The 23,872-nt window shown below is 42.8% G+C and overlaps 2 protein-coding genes and 1 pseudogene across 6 annotated transcripts in view; 2 read left to right on the forward strand and 1 right to left on the reverse strand.

Moving 5' to 3' along the window:
- Window positions 1–12,363, forward strand: part of LOC139419032 (type II inositol 3,4-bisphosphate 4-phosphatase-like) — a 218,981-nt gene extending 206,618 nt beyond the window's left edge. For 3 of the 5 annotated variants that reach the window (XM_071168887.1, XM_071168885.1, XM_071168886.1), the window contains 4 exons: window positions 402–499; window positions 1,556–1,668; window positions 2,925–3,079; window positions 11,222–12,363. In XM_071168887.1, the coding sequence (XP_071024988.1) occupies window positions 402–499; window positions 1,556–1,668; window positions 2,925–3,079; window positions 11,222–11,354 (499 nt within the window). In that variant the 3' untranslated portion in view covers window positions 11,355–12,363. Of the gene's footprint in view, window positions 1–401; window positions 500–1,555; window positions 1,669–2,924; window positions 3,080–8,172; window positions 8,379–11,221 lie in introns of those variants that run through there. The other 2 variants (XM_071168888.1, XM_071168884.1) reach the window with 1 other exon arrangement.
- A 277-nt stretch (window positions 12,364–12,640) lies between these two features.
- Window positions 12,641–14,042, forward strand: LOC139419033 (B-cell lymphoma/leukemia 10 pseudogene; annotated as a pseudogene).
- Window positions 13,445–19,283, reverse strand: LOC139419034 (interleukin-15-like). Its single transcript, XM_071168889.1, has 6 exons — window positions 18,991–19,283; window positions 17,902–17,996; window positions 15,204–15,321; window positions 15,007–15,054; window positions 14,591–14,743; window positions 13,445–14,365 (listed from the first exon to the last, which is right to left on the reverse strand). Exons 1-6 carry the CDS (start codon window positions 19,048–19,050, stop codon window positions 14,258–14,260), a joined length of 582 nt encoding a protein of 193 aa, XP_071024990.1. The 5' UTR covers window positions 19,051–19,283; the 3' UTR covers window positions 13,445–14,257.
- Window positions 19,284–23,872: the final 4,589 nt, after the last annotated feature.

The raw sequence follows: 23,872 nt of genomic DNA on the forward strand, positions 1-23,872 counted from the left end.
TCCCTGTACAGATTAACTTGTCCTTTCATGTTCTCTTTCTCCCTGTACAGATTAACTTGTCCTTTCATGTTCTCATTCTCCCTGTACAGATTAACTTGTCCTTTCATGTTCTCTTTCTCCCTGTACAGATTAACTTGTCCTTTCATGTTCTCTTTCTCCCTGTACAGATTAACTTGTCCTTTCATGTTCTCATTCTCCCTGTACAGATTAATTTGTCCTTTCATGTTCTCTTTCTCCCTGTACAGATTAACTTGTCCTTTCATGTTCTCATTCTCCCTGTACAGATTAACTTGTCCTTTCATGTTCTCATTCTCCCTGTACAGATTAATTTGTCCTTTCATGTTCTCTTTCTCCCTGTACAGATTAACTTGTCCTTTCATGTTCTCTTTCTCCCTGTACAGATTTGGAGACATCTCTTTGCAAGAGAGGATAAACCAGAGGAACTTTGAGATTTTAGACAGTTATTACAAATCACTAAGCGATAAGGTGCCATCAGAATGTAAGTGCATCAACTGCCACATGCACATCAAAACATCAGAAGTATAGAAATGTCATCAATCATCATGCAATAGTATCCATCTTGCTTTTTTATAGAACACATATTGACTTCATCCCACAGAAGAAAATGAGTTCTGTATATTGTAACGATCCATGCCCATTTGTATATAAGCAACATACACTGAGTGTACAAAGCATTAAGAACATCTTCCTAATATTGAATTGCACTCCCCGCCTTTTGCCCTCAGAACAGCTTCAATTCGTCGGGCATGGACTCTACAAGGTGTCGAAAGCGTTCCTCAGGGATGCTGGCTCATGTTAACTCCAATGCTTCCCACAGGTGTCAAGTTGGCTGGATGTCCTTTGGGTGGTGGACCATTCTTAATACACACGGGAAACTGTTGAAACCTTCCAGTTCTTGACACAAACCGGTGCGCCTGGCACATAATTCCATCCCCCGTTCAAAGGCACTTCAATATTTTGTCTTGCCCATTCACCCTCTGAATGGCACACAAACACAATCCATGTCTCAATTGTCTCAAGGCTTAGAAATCCTTCTTTAACCTGTCTACTCCCCTTCATCTACACTGATTGAAGTGGATTTAACAAGTAACATCAATAAGGGATCATAGCTTTCACCTGGATTCACCTGGTCAGTCTATGTCATGGAAAGAGCATAATGTTTTGTACACTCAGTGTAGTTTTATTACAGACATAAGATATAATGTGTCTTTATTTTACAGTCCAACACACACACACACACCAGTATTTCCCGTCTACCATCGATTCAGCTCCTGTAAAATACACCCATGTGGGTCAGATTTGCAGACAGATACACGACAACAGAGATATACGTTTGTAGTAGTTTCCATAGATACCCTCATTCTCGTTGTCAGTGTACCGTATATTTTCAATAACTGCATCCTTCCTGTCGCATGAACACACACACACACACACACACACACACACACACACACACAACTCCTTCCTGTTACAGCGCTGTCGAGCAGCCAAATGAACCGACCAAAGCCAACTCGCGTTTCGTTTCCTTTCACAGGTCTGCCATGTTTTCAAACGCAGATGGACTTGAAAGATTTACTCGGAACCCTGGGCCAGAATGTAGTGACGAAGAAGAGAAAGAATGTGGAGATACTGTGGCTCGCTGGAACGGTGAGGATAGAATAAGATATATAACAAGTGGATCCATTCTTATACGTCTGGCTTGACGTCATTCATGCAAACTTGTCAGCCTGCTCATGTCCCTACATATGGAGGTTGATACGTTGGTGCCCTGAGGAGAGGTTTTGAACTTGTGAATACAATGCACCTGCTACAATGAAGACTTCATAAGCATATTCGACATCTGGCAGAAGACCGTGCAAGGCTCCAAATAACCCTGAGGATTTAGGGGAAATCTCCCAGAGAATGGGCATCCGATTACCTAATGACATAAGTAGGCATAGAGCAGCAATGGAAGCTACACTTGACCGATTTATATCATATACTGTATCCAGCCAAACCAATTCGGAACCCCACACACACATGATTAATAACACTATTGATAAAGGAGTAAAGGTTGAACACACACATTCCTTTACGGCTAATTATTCCTCTGGTATTTCCAAAGACTTCAGACAGTCTTTGGAAAATGAAAGCAGATCTCTTCTGGTTGTAACTATGAGCATCCTTCTCTTTCCCTCCCTGGTCTCTGGAATTAGCTGAGCCTGAAAAGGAATTAGCTGCGCCTGAAAAAGAAGTCTGGGAAACATCATATACAGTGGGGCAAAAAAGTATTTAGTCAGCCACCAATTGTGCAAGTTCTCCCACTTAAAAAGATGAGAGGCCTGTAATTTTCATCATAGGTACACTTCAACTATGACAGACAAAATGAGAAAGGATTTGAGTCCCTGGCGGCGTAGTGTTACTGATGGTAGGCTTTGTTACTTTGGTCCCAGCTCTCAGCAGGTGATTCACTAGGTCCCCCCGTGTGGTTCTGGGATTTTTGCTCACCGTTCTTGTGATCATTTTGACCCCACGGGGTGAGAATTTGCAAATAAATTCATTAAAAGTCCTACAATGTGATTTTCTGGATTTTATTTTCTCATTTTGTCTGTCATAGTTGAAGTGTACCTATGATGAAAATTACAGGCCTCTCTCATCTTTTTAAGTGGGAGAACTTGCACAATTGGTGGCTGACTAAATACTTTTTTGCCCCACTGTAAGCATCTGCATAGAATGCTTTCACTTTCGAAGTGAAAATTATTTTCATAAGAACAAAAACATGTTTTCATTGAATTCCCAGTGGAGTTTCCAGGGTACTTTTCTTCCCAATTCTACCTCACAGTCAGAGTAGTTTTCAGTTATGCATTATGTTTAAAATAGTTTGTTTTTGTTTACGTTATTGAGGTGTTTCTCCCTTGGTCCAGATCTGCCGACGGCTGAACGGGATCAGGTTCACCAGCTGTAAAAGTGCCAAAGACAGGACGTCGATGTCTGTAACCCTGGAGCAGTGTGCCCTGCTGAGAGACGAGCACCAGCTCAACAAGGATTACTTCATACGAGCCCTGGACTGCATGCGGAGGTGAGAGAGAGAAACTCAACTTTGGGGGAGAGGTCTTTAAAGTTATTTCCTGATTTATAGTAGGGCTCCTCGCGTTCTCTCTCCTCGCATTTTCTCTCCTTGCCTCATTCTCAAAAGGAAGGAATGGAGTGGGAAGGGAGCATTGAAGGGGAAATCTGAGGACAGGAACCTCTAATCTGCTCCACTGCTGCTTGCATCACTTCCCTCTAATGTTTTGAGGTGGTCGTGGTGGTGAGTGAATGGGAGGAGGTCTACCGAAGGAATCAGAGACAGACTTTTGAGATTCCCCTTTATGTCTCTGGGCCCTGAAGTAGATTGGGTAACCGGGCCAGGAAAACTCCTGGTCCTAATTATAATAAGCTCCAGGAGTCTTTCCTGACTAAGTAACCAACCTCACTGGGGAAAACTCCAGGCTCTACATATGCCAATATTCCCTCATTGTGAAAAGTAACTAATGTTTGAAAGGACAGAGGAAGTGGCAAACATCCTGCTGATCGATCTGTGGCTGCCAACTGGCTATGGAGCTCAGTGGCATGCGCAAACACGCAGCAGCATGTCTATCACACTGTTCACTGGCACCAGCCATTTCACCACCCCTAGTTGGTATCAGAAGCCACGCCCCCGCCCTGATAGCCTGCCTCATCCCATCTGACTTGGTCAAAGTTCACATCAGAGCCACGTCGTATCTTGGCATGGGCCCTGCTTGAATACTTTAGAAATGTGTCATTCCCTCCCTTCCTTCTCTCAAAGAAATCACTGATCTGATGTGACTGGGTGGGTGAAAGCTACAGTGCTGTATCTAAAGGAACCCATGTTGTCACCTATCCAATGTTGTGACATCAGTGATAACCTAATATAGCATTTCTACAGCATTTGATGGTGCATCATGATGTCACCCAGGCACATTCCCATAATCACCCTCTCTACTGTCTGTCCTCGTGATGTCAGAAGCCCTCAACCATGTGACCTAGAGATGAGAGCGTACAATTCTGTCAACAGAAAAGTTTGGCAGAAGAACACATGATCACCACAACCATCTTTTGTTATATTTATTTATTTAATTATACCCCTTTTTCTCCCCAATTTTGTGGTATCCAATTGGTAGTTACAGTCTTGTCCCATCGCTGCAACTTCCGTACGTACTCAGGAGAGGCGAAGGTCGAGAGCTGTGCGTCCTCCGAAACACAACCCAGCGAAGCTACACTGCTTAAGCTGGAAGCAAGCCGCACCAATGTGTCGGAGGAAACACCATACACCTGGCGACCGTGTCGGCGTGCACTGCGCACGGCCCGCCACAGGAGTTGCTAGTGCGCGATGGGACAAAAACATCCCTGCTGGCCAAACCCTCCCCTAACCCGGACGACGCTGGGCCAATTGTGCACCGCCCCATGGGTCTCCCGGTCGTGTCCGGCTGCAACAGAGCCTGGACTTGAACCAGGATCTCTAGTGGCACAGCTAGCACTGCGATGCAGTGCCTTAGACCACTGCGCCACTCGGGAGGCCCACCACAACTATCTTAACAGTCAATTGTATTTGGCTAGTGAAGACAACTATGAAATAACACATATGGAATCAAGTAGTAACCTTTGATTCTCTCTTTGCACTCTCTTGGCATTCTCTCAACCAGCTTCACCTGGAATGTTTTTCCAACAGTCTTGAAGGAGAGTTGGACCGCAGAGTGAAGGAAAAGCAGCCAACAAATACCCAGCAAAAGTGCAAACTCCTTCGACTGTTGGAAAAACATTGCAGGTGAAGCTGGTTGAGAGAATGCCAAGAGTGTGCAAAACTGTCATCAAGGCAAAGGGTGGCTACTTTGAAGAATCTCAAATATAAAATATATTTTGATTTGTTTAACACTTTTTTTGGTTACTACATGATTCCATATGTGTTATTTCATAGTTTTGATGTCTTCACTAGCCGAATACAATTGACTGTAAAGATAGTATAGAATAGTAAAAATAAAGAAAAACCCTTGAATGAGCAGGTGTGTCCAAACTTTTGACTGGTACTGTGTCTTAACAGTCAATTATATTTGACTAGTTAGCGGTTTTGTCATAAATAATGAAAGAAAACATTTGGTATGTGGTAAAGACAAAGTGGTTGCTTGTATTATACACAAAACACATCCCACTTGGAATAGACTTCATAGACATCTTTAATTTATACAAGCTATTCTTTCCCAGATTTGATGGGCAACTTGACAAGAGTTTCTGGGTGCTTGAGTATCTAAGGAATCTTTGTTTCATCTGTGCACCAACTGTAGAATTTCAGCACTTTGCCCTCGAATGGATTTAATGAAATTCAACCTCAAACAAAGAGTGATTATCAGAGCTTGAGAATGGATATGCTTTCCCATGTGTTCCAGTGTCAAGATGGTTCAGAAAGAGTGACACTGGAAGATAGCTGTAGGCTTGACCCGTCTATGCAAAGTTGGACCGGTAACTATCAATCTTCAGTAAATACGTTTTAGTACTGAGCAGCTGTAAATATCAAATAAAATTTGAATATAACAGGTGTAGACTTTACCGTGAAATGCTTACTTACAAGTCCTTAACCAGCAATGCAGTTCAAGAAATAGAGATAATTAAGTATGATGGATCATTCTTTCAACATAGTTTTGTCAGAATAGCCTGTATACTGTGCACCACATAATGTAAACATTCAGTTGAATGTGGCTAGTTAGTGATATTCCCATGAGTAAAAAAGTGTGGATCAAATATCTGAGGAAGTCAAATGGCAGTCTTTTTGCTTGCAGAAATGCTATCACACCCACTGTGTGCAACTGCATACACTGTGTGTTCACACGTCTAAGGGGGATACCTAGTCAGTTGTCCAACTGAATGTATTCAACTGAAATGTGTCTTTCGCATTTAACCCAACCGCTCTGAATCAGAGAGTTGCAGGGGGCCTGCCTTAATCGACATCCACGTCTTCAGCAACCGGGGAACAGTGGGTTAACTGCCTTGCTCAGGGGCAGAACGACAAATGTGACAAGGGCAACAAAGATACAGCTCAGATGATCACTAAAGAGTCTGAGAGAACTAAGTCATTTCTAAAACACTGTTAGATAAAACTGGTGTATGTTTGGAGAAAAAGGAGTGCTTTGATAATGTCGAGGGTCGTTATGAGGCTTGTAGAACCGGTAATGGTTAGACAGTGTTGTGGCTTTGGAGCGGTCCAAGAATAAACCGGCTCTACAACAAGCCTACGGCTATAAAATGGCATCATCATTAGAGACTATGTGCCTACTAATAATCGAAAACTCAGCAAAAAAAGAAACGGCCCTTTTTCAGGTCCCTATCTTTCAAAGATCATTCGTAAAAATCCAAATAACTTCACAGATCTTCATTGTAAAGGGTTTAAACATGCTTTTTCAATGACCCATAAACAATTAATTAACATGCACCTGTGGAACGGACGTTAAGACACTAACAGCTTACAGACGGTAGGCAATTAAGGTCACAGTTATGAAAACTTAGGACACTAAAGAGGCCTTTCTACTGACACTGAAAAACACCAAAATAAAGATGCCCAGGGTCCCTGCCCATCTGCGTGAACGTGCCTTAAGCATGCTGCAAGGAGTTATGAGGACTGCAGATGTGGCCAGGGCAATAAATTGCAATGTCCGTACTGTGAGACGCCTAAGACAGCGCTACAGGGAGGCAGGACGGACAGATGATCATCCTCGCAGTGACAGAACACGTGTAACAACACCTGCACAGGATCGGTACGTCTTAACATCACACCTGCGGTACAGGATGGCAACAACTGCCCGAGTTACACCAGGAACGCACCACCCCTCCATCAGTGCTCAGACTGTCCGCAATAGGCTGAGAGAGGCTGGACTGAGGGCTTGTAGGCAGGTCCTCACCAGACATCACCGGCATCAACATTGCCTACGGGCACAAAGCCCCCGTCGCTGGACCAGACAGGATTGGCAAAAAGTGCTCTTCACTGACGAGTCGCGTTTTTGTCTCACCAGGGGTGATGGTCGGAGTCGCTTTTATCGTCAAAGGAATGAGCTTTACACCGAGGCCTGTACTCTGGAGCGGGATCGATTTGGAGGTGGAGGTTCTGTCATGATCTGGGGCCGTGTGTCACAGCATCATCGGACTAAGCTTGTTGTCATTTCAGGCAATCTCAATGCTGTACATTACAGGGAAGACATCCTCCTCCCTCATGTGGTACCCTTCCTGCAGGCTCATCCTGACATGACCCTCCAGCATGACAATGCCTCCAGCCATACCCATCCTTCTATGCTTGATTTCCTGCAAGACAGGCCATGGCCAGTCAAGAGCCCGGATCTCAATCCTATTGAGCATGTCTGGGACCTATTGGATCGGAGGGTGAGGGCTAGGGCCATTCCCCCCAGAAATGTCCGGGAACTTGCAGGTGCTTCTGCCCCTGAAGAAGGCAGTTAACCCACTGTTCCTAGGCTGTCATTGTAAATAAGAATTTGTTCTTAACTGACTTGCCTAGTTAAATAAATATAAAATGTTCATGAAGCTTGACTATCTCTCTGTCAATACTGACACTGTTCCCTTATTTTATCCAACATGTATGTTGACATATTGACATAGTCTGAACCCAAGTGTACATTCTAACTGCACAACGGTCTGGTTTCACTATGGCTTGTTCTGGATATGTGGGGGTAAGGCTTATCACATTTCCTTAAGTTTTGGGTTGAGATCTTTAATGTCCCTTTCTGTTGGCTACATGAAATCAACAGGTGCAACAGAACGCATCCAAAGCTTTGTCCAAATCATTTTCAAGTAAATAATTGAAAGAGGAGAGATCCACATAAATGATCTTGCCTGCCTCTACTCGCTCCCTTCATACTCTTACACTCTTCCATTAATCTTTCCATTTACCCATTCATCCATTCATCTTTCCATTTACCCATTCATCCATTCATCTTTCCATTTGCCCATTCATCCATTCATCTTTCCATTTACCCATTCATCCATTCATGCCGTGCTTGCTGGTTGTCTTTGGCCCATGTCAGGGGCCTCTCCTTTACTAACCCACCGGTTCTTTCTGTCTATTCTCTGTCTCACCTCCTCCACCTCGCCCCTCGCCCCCGCGCCCTGCAGTCGGCTCACCCAGGGAGAAGTAGTGTGTCAGTGGGATTCGGACCCCGAGGCGGCGTGCTCTGTAGCGGAGAACAAGCCGGCCTCGCGACACTTCTACCCCATCGCCCTACTGCTTGTCAGCTCACACCTGCTGGTCGTGTGGTTAATTTTAAGTCTTGTTTTTCTGCTTGCAAAATATCAATAAAGTTGCTGACGATGCCATGTACTAACCTTGTGTGCGTCGGGTGGTGATTTTTGTCTGTGCAGCTTGTTTTTTGGGAGGGAGGGAGTCTGGAATTTGTGTGATTTAATTGATTTTGCTTTGAAAGGGTAATTGGGTGGATACATGATTTAATTTGTACAATCAAACACAAGCTTTTGACTGTTAATCTGACTAGCAGGCTTGAGGATAGGATGGAATCGATTTAGAATGTAAGGGATTAAGAAAATAAATTCTCTCCGCTAAGACATATTAGCTTTCTCTATTTTCACAGATACCATACTGTTGAACCCTGGAGGCTTTTTTCTCCCCTACCAAAAGCATTGGCCATATAATACTATCAGAAGGACTGGAGATAAACAGTTATCTCTTCATGTCAATGACCGAGAACTAACGTTCTGAGAGCTAGCATTGCGTTCTGGTTGGCTGCTCTGGCACAGGTACCAAAGTGCTAACAGCGTAACTGAAGCCGATCACACTGTTACACACTCCAGTATAAACTCCAAGCAGCTTGAAGGCACGTTCTTATCATAACCTCCAGTTGACCCCTGTCAGTTGAGGGACCCTCCTCTTCATAGAGACTGTGATTTATTTACTAAGATTCTACATTTAGTAATGTACTACATCTCTTCAACGATTCCTATGTCCTCTGGAATAGTGGAAGTGGAACCCCCTCACTCTTCTTCCCCACTCCAACTATCTCCCCCTCTACTCTAAAGTAGAGCAGAGTAGGATTCTGATGAGCACGGGAAAAATAGAGCCGTATAAATCAGTAGTGATATGCTCCAGGACACTTCAAAAGCAGTTGTTTTCTCTCTCTCCGTTAGACTGCTGTTAGTGTGTATAGGCCGTTAGACTGCTGTTAGTGTGTATAGGCCGTTAGACTGCTGTTAGTGTGTTTAGATGGTTAGACTGCTGTTAGTGTGTATAGGCGGTTAGACTGCTGTTAGTGTGTTTAGATGGTTAGACTGCTGTTAGTGTGTATAGGCGGTTAAACTGCTGTTAGAGTGTATATGCGGTTAAACTGCTCTTAGTGTGTATAGGCGGTTAGACTGCTGTTAGTGTGTTTAGATGGTTAGACTGCTGTTAGTGTGTTTAGATGGTTAGACTGCTGTTAGTGTGTTTAGATGGTTAGACTGCTGTTAGTGTGTTTAGATGGTTAGACTGCTGTTAGTGTGTATAGGCGGTTAGACTGCTGTTAGTGTGTATAGGCGGTTAGACAGAATAGCAGTAGCAGTCTCTAAAACAGCAACTGTAGGAATGATCCCAGAATGTAGGAGCGATCCCAGGGAATAGGAATGATCCCAGAATGTAGGAGCGATCCCAGGGAATAGGAATGATCCCAGAATGTAGGAGCGATCCCAGGGAATAGGAATGATCCCAGAATGTAGGAATGATCCCAGAGTGTAGGAGTGATTTCAGCTGACAGTGTAGGCACAGTGCACAAACATTTCTCAGTCTTAACTTGCCAGGTATGGGATGTTTACAGACTAGAGGGAGGGAGGAAGGGAGATCCAAGAGAATTATCCACTAATAAAATCCAAACGAGTTGACAGAATTTGAAAATGATTCACTTGGACATGCTGCCAGGTATGGGATGTGCGCTACTGACTGAGCAGACATGGCTATGGACCGTTCTGAATTTATGGTCCGGATGCATGCAAAAATGTGCCTATTTACATTGACTGGAAATAAATATAGATAGGCTGTCTTGCAGTACTTCATTTTAGAAACTATGATGTTTGGTGTCATAGCTCAGTGTAGCCAGTTGGAGAAAGCGATTCGCAGGCCAAGATAAAATAAATGACGCCTATCTATATTTATTTCCAGTCAATGTAAATAGGCACATTTTTGCATGCATCCGAACCATAAATACAGAACGGTCCATAGCCATGTCTGCTCAGTCAGTAGCGCACATCCCATACCTGGCAGCATGTCCAAGTGAATCATTTTCAAATTCTGTCAACTCGTTTGGATTTTATTAGTGGATAATTATCTTGGATCTCCCTTCCTCCCTCCCTCTAGTCTGTATATATATATAGTATGGGCTGATATAGGCAAATAATGTTAGATAGTCATGTAATGGACCACATGAGAATTTCTGGTAATATTTCCTCTATCTGCGGCAGAAGGGGGCACATTTTGATCTTGCCTAGGCTGCAGAATTGCTGGGACTTTGGTTGTTTGTCCCTCCCTAGACGTAGTTTGACAAACCCAGTTTTAAATCATTTGCACGGGCATCATGTTGCACCAAGAGCTCCATGGCCATTGAGAGGCCATAAGGAGAGTAAGCTTGTCCATGGTGGTCTGCGAACCCATGACCTTCCAGCTCACAATCAAAATCCCAATGTTGCCATGTAACACTCTCGAGGTGAAAAAACTGTTTGTCAATCTGTATATCTAAGGCTCTGGTCTGTCCTAGGAGTGGGGGGGAAAGGTAGGCATGTTCTCTGCTATACTACGTTGAATTATTATTTTGGATAGAGGGCGGATCATTTTTTTCAAGCGTTCAGGGAGGGTCAAGTGAAAATATATTTGGACTAAATTAGGGTCATCCATTTTAATTTCAGAGAGGTCTGATTTTCTCCATGTATTCCTTATTATGAATAACGTACAGTCCCTTACCTTAGCTGTCCTACGGGTGATACTTAACTGTTGTCATACTTAACTGTTGTCATAGTTAACTGTTGTCCGTCTGTCATCTGCTTCCCATCTGTCCGTCTGTTACTCAGTTGTTGGTTGTTGTTTTCCATACTCAAAACACAGACCCCCTTTTTGAGAAGATTATTCATCATTTCATTTCATTCTTCTTCCCTCCTTTTTGTCATCATGGCCACACCACCAAACCAGGGAGGGATGTCGGATTGAGAATGTGCAAAAGAATATTAAATGCCGGAAGTATGCCTTCAACATGCTGCAGCTGATGGCATTCCCCAAGATCTACCGGCCGCCGGAGGGGACCTATGGGAAGGTTGACTCCTGAACCCAACCTATATGTAGGAACTAAGATGGCTACGTCCTGATTCTCCACCCTCCACAGGGAGTGTGCATGTGCACGCTTTGGGAGAAGTGTAGGGAAACAGGACACAGCCGGTGTAAAAAACAAACCATATGATTCCCGACGTAATCTAATCCAAGCAGTAAATATAGTAGCAATAGAAATAGTCTATAGCCATGTGCTGCTGGTCCAGATGTAAAAAATAAATGAAAGGTTGTAGGTGTTTCTGATATTGGCCATGTTACGCAACGTTGCCGGGACACACTGTTTTGTCTGAGTTAAGTTTGTCCGTAATTCTTGTTCAGGCATTCCTTTGTCATTTTCTTCTTCGCTGAGTCATCGTTTGTAATATCGGCGAAGCGTGTTGCTTGCCAATTGAGCCTACTTTCTCATGCTCCGTTTCTGAAATGCCTTAAAGTCAACACAGTAACTCATTTGCATCAGACGTGGCTTGAAGGAAGCCTTGAGAGGTTCTTTAAGTTCGAGAAAAAGCTGAACAGACTTTCAAGTTTAGCTTGTTGTTCATGTTCCCTCAGCCTTCTACATAAGAGACCTGTCTGTCCCTTAAGGAGCCTGAGAGAGCTTACTGTAAATATAATTTAAAACCATGAATATGTTCTCCTCTCATTCTCAATCATGGTTGCTTTTACGACCACCTCATATTTTTTTGTACAATAACTCAATCGTAATGTGTCTCACAAAATATGTTGAATTACTGCCATATCTATCACATGCTGTATGTAACTTTACTTCTGTTTAAAAATATTGTTTTCCTTTATTTTCCCTCCACAATCAGTCAATTGAAAACCAAACCATAACCCCTTTGTATCATATTTATTTTTATATCCTTTTTAATCCGTTTTTGTGCTTTATTCAGGGTCACTGTCTTGGATTCAAAAGCATCCAAAGCTCTTCCTGTATGTAAAATATCTTTGTTTGCCCTTTGCAATGTGTTGCAATTCCTGTTTATTTAATTAAAATACATTTGATTCAATTGCTTGGGATGGATGTTAATATCTGTGTTCATCTTTTCATAATGTCTGTATTTTATTAGGGCAATGGATGTTGATCTCTCTGAGGCAGGAATGTCCAAATAAGAACATGCGCACGCACGCTCGCGTACTCACAGTTTCCTGATAGGGAACTGATCTACTGAGGGAGTTCCCTTTTTCACAATATTGGCTTCCAACCAGTTCAATGACTCTCCAGGGTTAGAAAGGGGTGTGTTACATTATCTCATTCAGTTGCTAATATTGCAAACCCTTATCATCTGAAATTCCAACACTGCTGCACTGGGCATTCCAGAGCCTGAGCAGCAGCTTCAGAAAACTAAAGAGCTCACGGGCAATTGGCTGGATAATGGACTCCTGGTGTATCACTGACGAAGACATGGCGGAGGTCAAAAAGGAAGCGTTGGAGCGTCTGCGTCCATACCTCTGTGAGAAGCTAGTGGCAGACCGCCACCTGGACTACCTCCGGTCCAGGAGGGTCCTTACGCGGGACGACGCCGAGGACATCTGCTGCAGGGTGGGGAACAGCAAGAAGACCGGTAGGATGCTGGACTACTTAGCCGAGAACCCCAGGGGCCTCGACTACCTCGTGGAGTCCATACGCCGAGTGAGGACCAAGGACTTTGTCATCGGGAAGATCACCAGCGAAGTCGAGGCGGTGAAGAGGAGAGAGGTGGCCATCTTGTCAGCAGCAGGTAGTTCTCCGCCAGTCTGTAAATGCAAAGAGAAAACTCCCTTTGTGTCGTTGCAGAGTGACAGTACTGGATACAAAGGCAGTAGTGAAGCACAGTCCATCCAAACCTCTCTGTCCAACTCCGAAGACAAATGGGGTCAAAATGAAGCATCCTTTTCCTGGAGTGCCCTTCCTGAAGGAGTCAGTGTCTCTTCTCTACACAGTCTGCCAAAACCAGGAGAGCAGGGCGCTCCTTCAGTGCCCATTGAGGACTCCGAGCCCGGGACCTTAGAGTCTGAGAGCAGTGACCAGTTTCACACCCTCCGTTCCTTTTCAACCCCCCCCTCGGTGATGGAGTAATACAGAATGTCTGGATTCAAACACAGGTTGGATTATATGGGGACAGTAAAGGGTTAGGTTTTATTGTGTCATAACTGTACATGTTATCGAATGTTTTATTTTCCAGATCATAAAAGCGTACAGTGAAGCCACAAGACGTGGGTTCTAACACGTTTGTTCTAGCAATAAAATGTTTTACTGAAAACGTTGTTATTGAAATGCAAAAAAATCCTGTAGTTCTCCATCAAGAAAAAAAACAGAACTATTACAAAATGGATGCGTGCCAGAATGTTGTACTGGAGAGCTTTAGTTTCATATCTTCATCTGCCACAGTATAAGGAAATGGCGCACGGCAGAGCTTCCTGTTTCTTTGAGGCACAGTCCCACTTCATGTCCCTATTTCACCTTCTGCCAGGCACCCATATTCTAGGAAATGATCAAATCAACATGTTTGTTTTCTGGGATTTTATTTTTGATTCAGGATGTGCAAAAGAACTCTAAGGGAAACTAGTTAGTGACAGTTAGTGACAGTTAGTGACAGTTAGTGACAGTTAGTGACAGTTAGTGTGCATATGACATGGACGATGAAACAAAAACATGTAAAGCTCCAAATAGGCATTTCAATAAATGTGTTAATAAATATGACAAAAGTACAGATGTAAAAGTTATTTGATTATATACAAAAATATAAACAGCTAGTTACAATTACACTTGAACTGAGAGGTAATATACATTTGGACACGAGCACTAGCTGTCACTCTGCTAATTTCTTCACATACTATCATCACCAAAGGTAGAATAACACACACATGACTTTGTTTGCTACGTTATTTGTGAAAAACAATTTAAACATATTTACAATATATTCAACTGACAATTTCCCCTATTCTCTCCAAAAGGCGCTCCAGGTTGTAGAGGAATATTGTGGAGTTGGCAACTCTCTGTGCCTCACACGGTGAGCATCTAGAACTGTTCTGTAAATGCAGAAAAAAAGAGAAGCAATACAATTGACATTTTAGATGAAAACAATATTCATTGGAAAGCAGAGTGACATCGGCATTCATTTGATTAGCAGCAACAGTATTTTGAATGCCAATCAAAAATGTATTGTTGTTGAACAATTGGAAGTATGGAGCGTCAGGACTTTTCACAACACATATTTGGGATAAACTTCAGAACTTATTTAAAGGTTGACTTACATATTGTCGTTCATGTTCTTCCAAACGTTTTTTCCGATGGTAGATGGATGTTTTTATTTCGTCATGGTAGTTATCTGTGACCGACATGTCCTCGAACAGGACAACCTCCAACTCCAATAAATAACAGTGCATGAACTTAAAGATGCAGTTGTCCTGGGGAAGAACAGAACCACAGGCTGTGTTACAGTATATACACAGACTATAAAACATTGATCTGGAAATCTACAAAAGTATGCAAAAGAGGTGTGTTCTAATCATGGCATTACAAACAGGGGCGGACTGGGACCAGAAATCGGCCCAGGCATTTCTAACACACTGAACCCTTTTTTTCCATGACGCCCCACACCGCATTTTCAAAGGAACAAAAATAAACTGCTTGTGTGTTCTATTTACTGCATATTGCTACAAGAACTTACATTGTAGATGTCATCGTTGGTAGGAGCATACAAACAGGCATCTGATTTCTGACAAAGAAAACCACAGTTGTATGAATAATTGTTTATCCTTCAAAGTCACACACATCACTAGTCCTTTGAAAATTCCCCCTTTACCCTAATTTCACACCAAACGCGCCACACCAGGACAACAAGATATTCATTAGCTGTAGTCTTACTTCTATGGTACTTTTCAAGTTTTTCAACTCCGACTGAAGCTCTTTAACGTCATGTATTGTCATCCAGTGTATTTCAGCAGCACCAGCAATGGGCAAATGTGCGGTGGCACTCAGGCAGCTTTAATAGAAGAGGTACGGATGAATACAGGGATGATACACAACGTAACACACAACACAATGAACTAATATGTCCTTAGTTTATTTTGTTATGATTGTGGTAATCTCTTCAACTCATAAGTCATATGGTTAAAAAAAAATGTTGAAATTGTCAATCAGGAGTCTGAAATAATACAGGTTATATCACAACTGGCCGTGATTGGGATTGGAGGCGCACAATTGGCCCAGCGTCGTCCGGGTTAGGGTTTGGCCGTGGAAGGCCATCATTGTAAATAAGAATTTGTTCTTAACTGACTTGCTTAGTTAAATAAAGACAACAAAAAAATGTCAAAAGGCATGTATGTATTCATATTTTTATTAGGGGTGCACAAATCAGCCCCTCAAGTTCCACTTGCTGGTTCTTGTTTCTCCCTGGTCCCTAATTGATTAATGCACAGTACCAGTCAAAAGTTTGGACACACTTACTCATTCAAGGATTTCTTTGTTTTTACTATTTTCTACATTGTAGAATAATAGTGACGACAAGCTATGAAATAACACATATGGAATCATCTAGTAACCATAAAAAGTGTTACACAAATCAAAATATGTTATATTTGAGATTCTTCAAAGTAGCTACCCTTTGCCTTGACAGCTTTGCACACTCTTGGCATTCTCTCAACCAGCTTCATGAGGTGGTCACCTGGTGTGCATTTCAATTAACAGGTATGCCTTGTTAAAAGTTAATTTGTGGAATTTCTTTCCTCCTTAATGCGTTTGAGCCAATCAGTTGTGTTGTGACAAGGTAGGGGTGGTATACAGAAGATAGCCCTATTTGGTAAAATACCAAGTTCATATTATGGCAAAAACTGCTCAAATAAGAAAAAGTAATGATAGACTGTCATTTCTCTTAAGACATGAAGGTCAGTCAATCCGGAAAATGTCAAGAACTTTGAAAGTTTCTTCAAGTGAAGTCCCTAAAACCACCAAGTGCTAACATGAAACTGACCCAGAGTTACCTCTGTTGCAGAAGATAAGTTCATTAGAGTTAACTGCACCTCAATTTGCAGCCCAAATAAATGCTTCAGAGTTCAAGTAACAGACACATCTCAACATCAACTGTTCGGAGGAGACTGCGTGAATCAGGCCTTCATGGTCAAATTGCTGCAAAGAAACCACTACTATTTTTAGTTATTTAACTAGGCAAGTCAGTTAAGAACAAATTCTTATTTACAATGACAGCCTACAGTGGAACAGCCTTATTCAGGGGTAGAACGACATTTTTACCCTTGTCAGCTCTAACCACTAGACTACCTACCGCCTCAAATCTAAAGGACACCAATAAGAAGAAGAGACTTGCTTGGGCCAACAAACATGGACATTAGACCGGTGGAAATCCTTTGGTCCTTTGGTCTGATGAGTCCAAATTTCAGATTTTTGGTTCCAACCGCTGTGTCTTTGTGAGACGCAAAGTAGGTGAACGGATGATCTCCATTCTTCCCGCCGAGAAGAATGGAGGAGGCACACTTAACCAGCATGTCTACCACAGCATTCTGCAGCGATCATTTGTTTTTCAACAGGACAATGACCCAAAACACACCTCCAGGCTGTGTCAGGGCCATTTGACCAATAAGGAGGGTGATGGAGTGCTGCATCAGATGACCTGGCCTCCACAATCACCTGACCTCAACCCAATTGAGATGGTTTGGGATGAGTTGGACCGCAGAGTGAATGGATGCTCAGGATATGTGGGAACTCCTTCAAGACTGTTGAAAAAGCATTCCAGGTGAAGCTGGTTGAGAGAATACCAATAGTCTGTAAAGCTAGGCAAATGGTGGCTACTTTGAAGAATCTAAAATATATATTGATTTGTTTAACACTTTTTGGTTTAGTACATTATTCCATATGTGTTTTTTCATCGTTTTTATGTCTTCACTATTATTCTACAATGTATAAAATAGTTCGAATTATGAAAAACCATTGAATGGGTAGGTGTGTCCAAACTTTTGCCTGGTACTGTATGTCATTGGATGACTGGAGAGTCCATACACTTGCTTACCCAGGTGTCAGTAAGTGTCTGACTGAAGGAATACCAAACTGTGGCACTTGAGGACAGGAGTGGTGCACCCTGGGATGTATGTTTGAAGCATTCAAATTCCCAAATATATATTCTAATGGCATGGAATCAAGTGTCAAACCCACTCTGGGCACCATAACAATACAGAGATTTCCCAGTGTGCAATAGTGATGTAATGAAAACATAACAACATTATTAGATTTACCCTCAAAGCAGTAAGATGAATGATGTCATCGCCCGGCTGTTTTAATAAATGAATCGTAATCTTAGCAATGCACTTGACTCGTAAAAGTGTATAGATACGAGTGATACGGATGCTGAGAAGTGCATGGCTTGGTGTCATACAATCGGATTACAGGGCGCATGCAGAGAGTAACAGTAAACGGAATGCATGCATAACAGCTACACTCCTGCCCATGCAAAGTTAAAGCTACATTTCAAGCTCTCTGTAAAAACACGTACATCAGAAATGTAATCAAACTGCAGCAAGCAATGCTGCTGTGTGTGTTTCATACGGTGCTATACCTCAATATTAAGAAGCAATTCCAGAGCTCAATGTTCAGACGCTGGTGTGGATAGTAATGGAAACCCCAGAAGAGACAGATCCATCGCCCTCTTTTCTAGAAACAATCACAAAAAAAGAAGACGCATGGGAATGCCTTGTTCAAAATCCACAGGCAGGTGTTTTTCTAGCTGGTCAACGCCCAGAGCTAGATGTTTTCCCCAAACTGGATCACAGCCAAAACTATGTGAAAGTGAAAGTATATTAACAGCTTCTGGGAGAAAGTAACTTTTTTTATACATTCATAGGAAAATAACAGAAGAACATACAGTTCTGCCATGTATCACTAAATATTCTTAATAAACACGTTTTTAGCTGATAGATCTGAACGTTAACGCAGAGTGAGCTTTCTTCTTGAATTTCTGAAATCGGTATCAATGTTTACTAGTTAGGGATAGCTTATCTTAAAGTCACAATAGTTATTGTAACTTTAAGAGTCAGATACTCTCCAGATCAAGGCAAAATAGCCTACTAGTTGTCTGGTCTACAGACTATAGATGTGTCACTTCAGCACCAAGTGGTTTAAATGTAGTTAATTGACCCATAAGTCAATTGTGCCAAGTGTCCCGTGTGAGGACAAGCTATTGAAAAAAAAACGTGTTTTCAACCAAAATAAATACGCATTTTCAATCTCTTTTTAACGTCAATGTCACTAGGCCGGATGAGTCATCACAAGTCAACAATCTATTTCCAAACTTCTGTGATTGACAAAGTCATATGTCGGTTATAAACATAGTGGCAGTGTGCCACGCGTGGACTTTGTTTCATAAAGAAGCACTTCGATCCGATCATTTCACCGTGTGGCTGAATAACATGACAGAAGGCAATGTAAAACGAAGCCGTGTTGTAGGCTAAATACATTTAATCACCAGGCATATGCATTAGGCATTACAATAAAACAAGTTTAGAAGTCAGACTGTCGCAGGAACTCCCTAGAACCTTTACTTTTTAGTGATAACCTTGTAGCCTGTCAAATATCCAACATTGTACCCGAACATAACCTATACAATGTAGGCTAATGGTAGACAATTGTATATTTGTAAATTGAATACCTTTGTCCTGCGCTCCAATAAACGAATGCAAAAAAGGAGCACTGTCAAAAAACCTGTCATCAGCGTTGTTCGCTGCCCCCCGAGCAGTTAGGGCAAAATCCAAGATCACATTTTAACATTATCCGAGAGTTATCTGTTTCATGTGTCATAAATTCCAACCATGCGTTATTATGTCAAGTTTACCGATAAAATAAACGTTTGGCTCATGTATTGCATGAGGATATAATCTCTGGGCCCTCGCCCGGAACACATGGTGTGCGCAATGGCGCGCTCACCAGCGCTGGGTTTGCTGTAGCCTAAATGTTGCACACACCCTCACATATTCGTCATACTCACATGGAAGCCGGTGTTTGATGTCAATCCTAAACTTCTATGACTGACTATTTAATTCAAATTACCTCTACACTGAAAATATTTTATTGTAATCCAATTATACTTTGCAGTGAAAGAACGTCGAAAGAAAGTCTATATGAAATTCCCGGAGATTACGCAAAGAATGTCTCCATTAATATAGTGTTTTAGTCCACCTGAACCTATTCTAAAACCCGGCTCAAGGAGAGTAAACATTTAGTACCCACTCATATACCACACCTGTGTTTGATGATGCCTATAATGGGTGATGGATGGCTGCACAATGAGAATCACATAGTTTCCAAGTATTCCCACGCATAAGAGAGATACATATTTGATCGTATACAAACGTAACAAGGTTTTAAATTATGTTTTAGTCAAACAATATCTGTTTGGGCATCATGCTGTCAATTTGCCTTCTACAAATGATTTGTATTATGTTCCGGACCCCCGACCATCCGCTCAAGAAAAAACTCGTCCCGCGGCTGAATCTAGTTGATGATCACTAGAGTAGGGTTTGACCATTGATTGGAGTTAGATAGGAGGGGTTGATTGCATGTCATGAATTTTAGACTTATCATTCAAATATGTATGACTACCCATAACCAAGTAGCCTACATCTGATCTGACGCTACATTACACTGTCAAATCACTACTCAAACTATCATTGTAGTGCCACTAGAGTAAACTATTGTATACAAAAATGAATCTACAATTAACATAGGCCTACAGAAAGAGCATAACGTTTGAGGTTTTAGATCCTATTGACTTAGCAGTGATAGGGCAGCTACAGCTTCCACACAGTTTACAGATTCCAGACCAGCCAACCTTGAATGAGCCTAATGTTTTAGTGTACCACTTCAGCGCAGTGGCGGCACCCTGGCCCCACACTGCTCAAATCATTGGCAAATGCACCTTAAGCCTAATAATGCTGTTGGCAGAAGACTGGCTCAATATGAATGGTAAACTGTTATGGGTACTTGGTAATTGTCTGCTCTTCAGCAGCGAACATACTGTATGTTTAAATGTCAAATCTGGGGTGTAATCATTAGTCCAGTTGCAAAATGTTCTGTTTTGTAACCAAATCGTGAGTTTCTATTGGAAAACTCCAGGTAAGTCCGTTTAATAAACATTTTGCAACAGATCGTGGAATGAATACACTCCAGGGTTCTTCCTAGTATTGTCTGACAAGGTGGAGATTATGTAGGTCTAAAATTGGGTAGGGGAGGTCTGGAGTGGGTCAGTCAATTTCCCTCATGAAGTTTTGCTTGAAGAAAAAAAACTGCAATTTCTTGAAATCTAGAGTCTTAAAGCGCAACTATGCCACTTTTCAAAATCATATTCATTAAGGCTAGGGCCTATATATCTAGCATCAAAACGGTGTCTGCATACAGTATGTGAAAATGCAGCATTTCTGTGGTTAAAGACAGTTGGAAAGGCACACAGCTGTCTATATGAATCAAATTGTATTTGTCACATGCGCTGAATACAACAGGTGTAGACCTTACAGTGAATGCTTACTTACAAGCCCTTGGAGGCCAAGCATTTGCCATACCAGGCAGTGATGCAACCCGTCGGGATGCTCTTGATGGTGCAGCTGTAAAACCTTTTGAGGATCTGAGGACCCAAGCCAAATCTTTTCAGTCTCCTGAGGGGAATAGGTTTGGTTGTGCCTTCTTCACAACTGTCTTGGTGTGCTTGGACCATGTTAGTTTGTTGGTGATGTGGACGCCAAGGAACTTGAAGTTCTCAACCTGCTCCACTACAGCCTCGTCGATGAGAATGGGGGCATGCTCGGTCCTATTCTTCCTGTAGTCCACAATCAACTCCTTTGTCTTGATCACGTTGAGGGAGAGGTTGTTGTCCTTGCAGCACACGGTCAGGTCTCTGACCTCCTCCCTATAGGCTGTCTCATCGTTATCGGTGACCACTGTTGTGTTATCGGCAAACTTAATGATGGTGTTGGAGTCGTGCTGTCATGATTAAACAGGGAGTACAGGAGGGGACTGAGCACTCACACCTGAGGGGCCCCCGTATTGATGATCAGGGTGGTGGATGTGTTGTTACCTACCCTTACCACCTGGGGGCGGCCCGTCAGGAAGTCCAGGATCCAGTTGCAGAGGGAGGTGTTTAGTCCCCGGGTCCTTAGGTTAGTGATGAGCTTTGAGGGCACTATGGTGTTGGACGCTGAGCTGTAGTCAATGAATAGCATTCTCACATAGGTTATCCTTTTGTCCAGGTGTGAAAGGGCAGTGTGGAGTGGAATAGATTGCATCATCTGTGGATCTATAAGGTCCCACAGTTGACAGTGCATGTTATTAGAGCAAAAATCAAGCCATGAGGTCAAGAGAATTGTTTGTAGAGCTCCGAGACAGAATTGTGTTAAGGTACAGATCTGGGGAAGGGTACCAAAAAAAATTCTGCAGCTTTTGAAGGTCCCCAACACAGTGGCCTCCATCATTCTTAAATGGAAGAAGTTTGGAACCACGAAGGGTTAATGGGCAGTGAGAGTTGGCATTTATACATGCATAATCTCACATTGACTGCTGATCAGAGAAATGACGATACTGCTATTCTAGATGCTTTGGAGGACTATTTCAAGACCACAGAAAAACGTCATATATGAGAGATCCCTCTGTAGCTGCTGCAAACAGGATACAGATGAACAGTTATATCTCTCGATTGCTGGTGAGAGCCGCAACATGCCAATACCGCGGTCTGAGGGACGAGATGAGAGAGTGGCTGTCACGGATCCCCCCGGTACTGCTGCTCATTCCATTCACCAGTTCCAGAGGTCTACGTCACCAGCCTTCTAGGCGTCACTGAACTGGATTCATCACCACCAACCCCGGACTGTCTTGTCTCATTACACACACCTGGTTCCCATTCCTCCTGATTAGTATGTAATATATGTGCCCTCTGTTCCCCATTGTCCTTGTCGGTTATTGTTACCATGTCCGTTGGTCCTGTGAGTACCTGTGCTGTTGTTTCGGCTTCCATGCTACGTGTTATTGTGCATTATTGTATTGTATTGTTGTTTTACGGGTCTCGTCCCGTATATTATTTAGAGGTTTACACCTCGCTCTTTTGTTTGGGTGGAGAGAATAAAACCCCCTATTACGTATTCCTGCGCCTGTCTCCAATCATTAGACAACGTGACAGCAGCTTGTGTTAGACATTGCGAGTGAAGGAACAAGGCGCCGATTTCTACGATCGCGGGATCTTTAGTCTACCAGAGGCTATAGGAAATATGAAGTGCAGCTGAGGTTACTGAGAAACATGAGGACGATAGATGGAACACAAGTGGATACAGTGAATGCAACAGCGAGATAGCGGAGGTACAAACCACAGGAGAGTGCACCCATGAGAGGTCAGGTGACATTACATGACAAAAACTAAATAGCGTGGTAACCATCACAGGCGAGTAGAGAGCAATGCCCAGCTTATGGCAAAACATGCAGGTCTTGTGGCGTCGCAAATCATTTTGCCAAGGTGTGTCAGGCAGGGGACATATCAGGCTGAGTAAAGAAAGTGCATGTTGTGGAGGATAATATACAGAGAGGGGGAGGCTCTGACAATGATGAACCGGTCTACACCACGGAATGCATCAGTAAGGCTCACTCTCAGGGACAGAAATGGTTGGTGCAGCTAAGACTGAATAATAAAAGATAAGGCCAGCTTGACAATGTAATGAGCAAGAGAGTGAAAGAGAGAATATCACCAATTATAAACTGGGTGGTTCAAGCCCTGAATGCCGAGTGGCTGACAGCCATGGTATATCAGACCATTTCCCATAGGGATGGCAAAATATACTTTTTTTTTTTACTGCTCAAGCACAGACTACTCTTTGAACTTGTTGAGACGGACCAAAATCCACCACTCTCTGGTTCTACATGTTAGCGCTTCGGACCCATGACTGAGACAATACCAGCAGAGTGAAACAAAGTGGAGCAGTGTCTCAAATGACCGAAGAACAGCTGCTGAGTTATTATGACGTTGTCAACGGTCCAGTGGTCTGTGCAAAGGAGATGTCCACTTCATACGGGACCCAAGTTGCACCACGGAATATGCCTGTAGCCTTGAAGGCACGAGTGAAAGCCCAACTGGTGAAATATGAACATGATGTATATATCACCCCAGTGACTGTGCCGACGCCCTGGATAAGCAACATGGTCATAGTTACCAAGCCAGAGAAGATCAGATTATGTAATGACCCAAAACCCCTTAAATCAAGCACTGAAAAGATCTCACTACCGAATGCCAATATTAGATGATGTGTTGTACAAACCGTCTAAGGCACGCGTATTTACGCTGGTGGATGCCAGAGATGCCTTTCTCCAGTGTAAACTGGATGAGGACAGCAGCAGCAGCAGGATGACGACGTTCTGGTTGCCATGGGGCAAGATGAGATGGCTGAAACGTCCCTTTGGGCTGTCCGTGGTCCCCGAGATGTATCGACGTAAGCAACGTGAACTGCTGGGGGACCTCGAGCCAATCGCAGATGATATTCTTTTTGCCGGATGCGGGGACT

The sequence above is a fragment of the Oncorhynchus clarkii genome, chromosome 10 (assembly GCF_045791955.1).
Source record: "Oncorhynchus clarkii lewisi isolate Uvic-CL-2024 chromosome 10, UVic_Ocla_1.0, whole genome shotgun sequence".
Taxonomy (NCBI): Eukaryota; Metazoa; Chordata; class Actinopteri; order Salmoniformes; family Salmonidae; genus Oncorhynchus; species Oncorhynchus clarkii.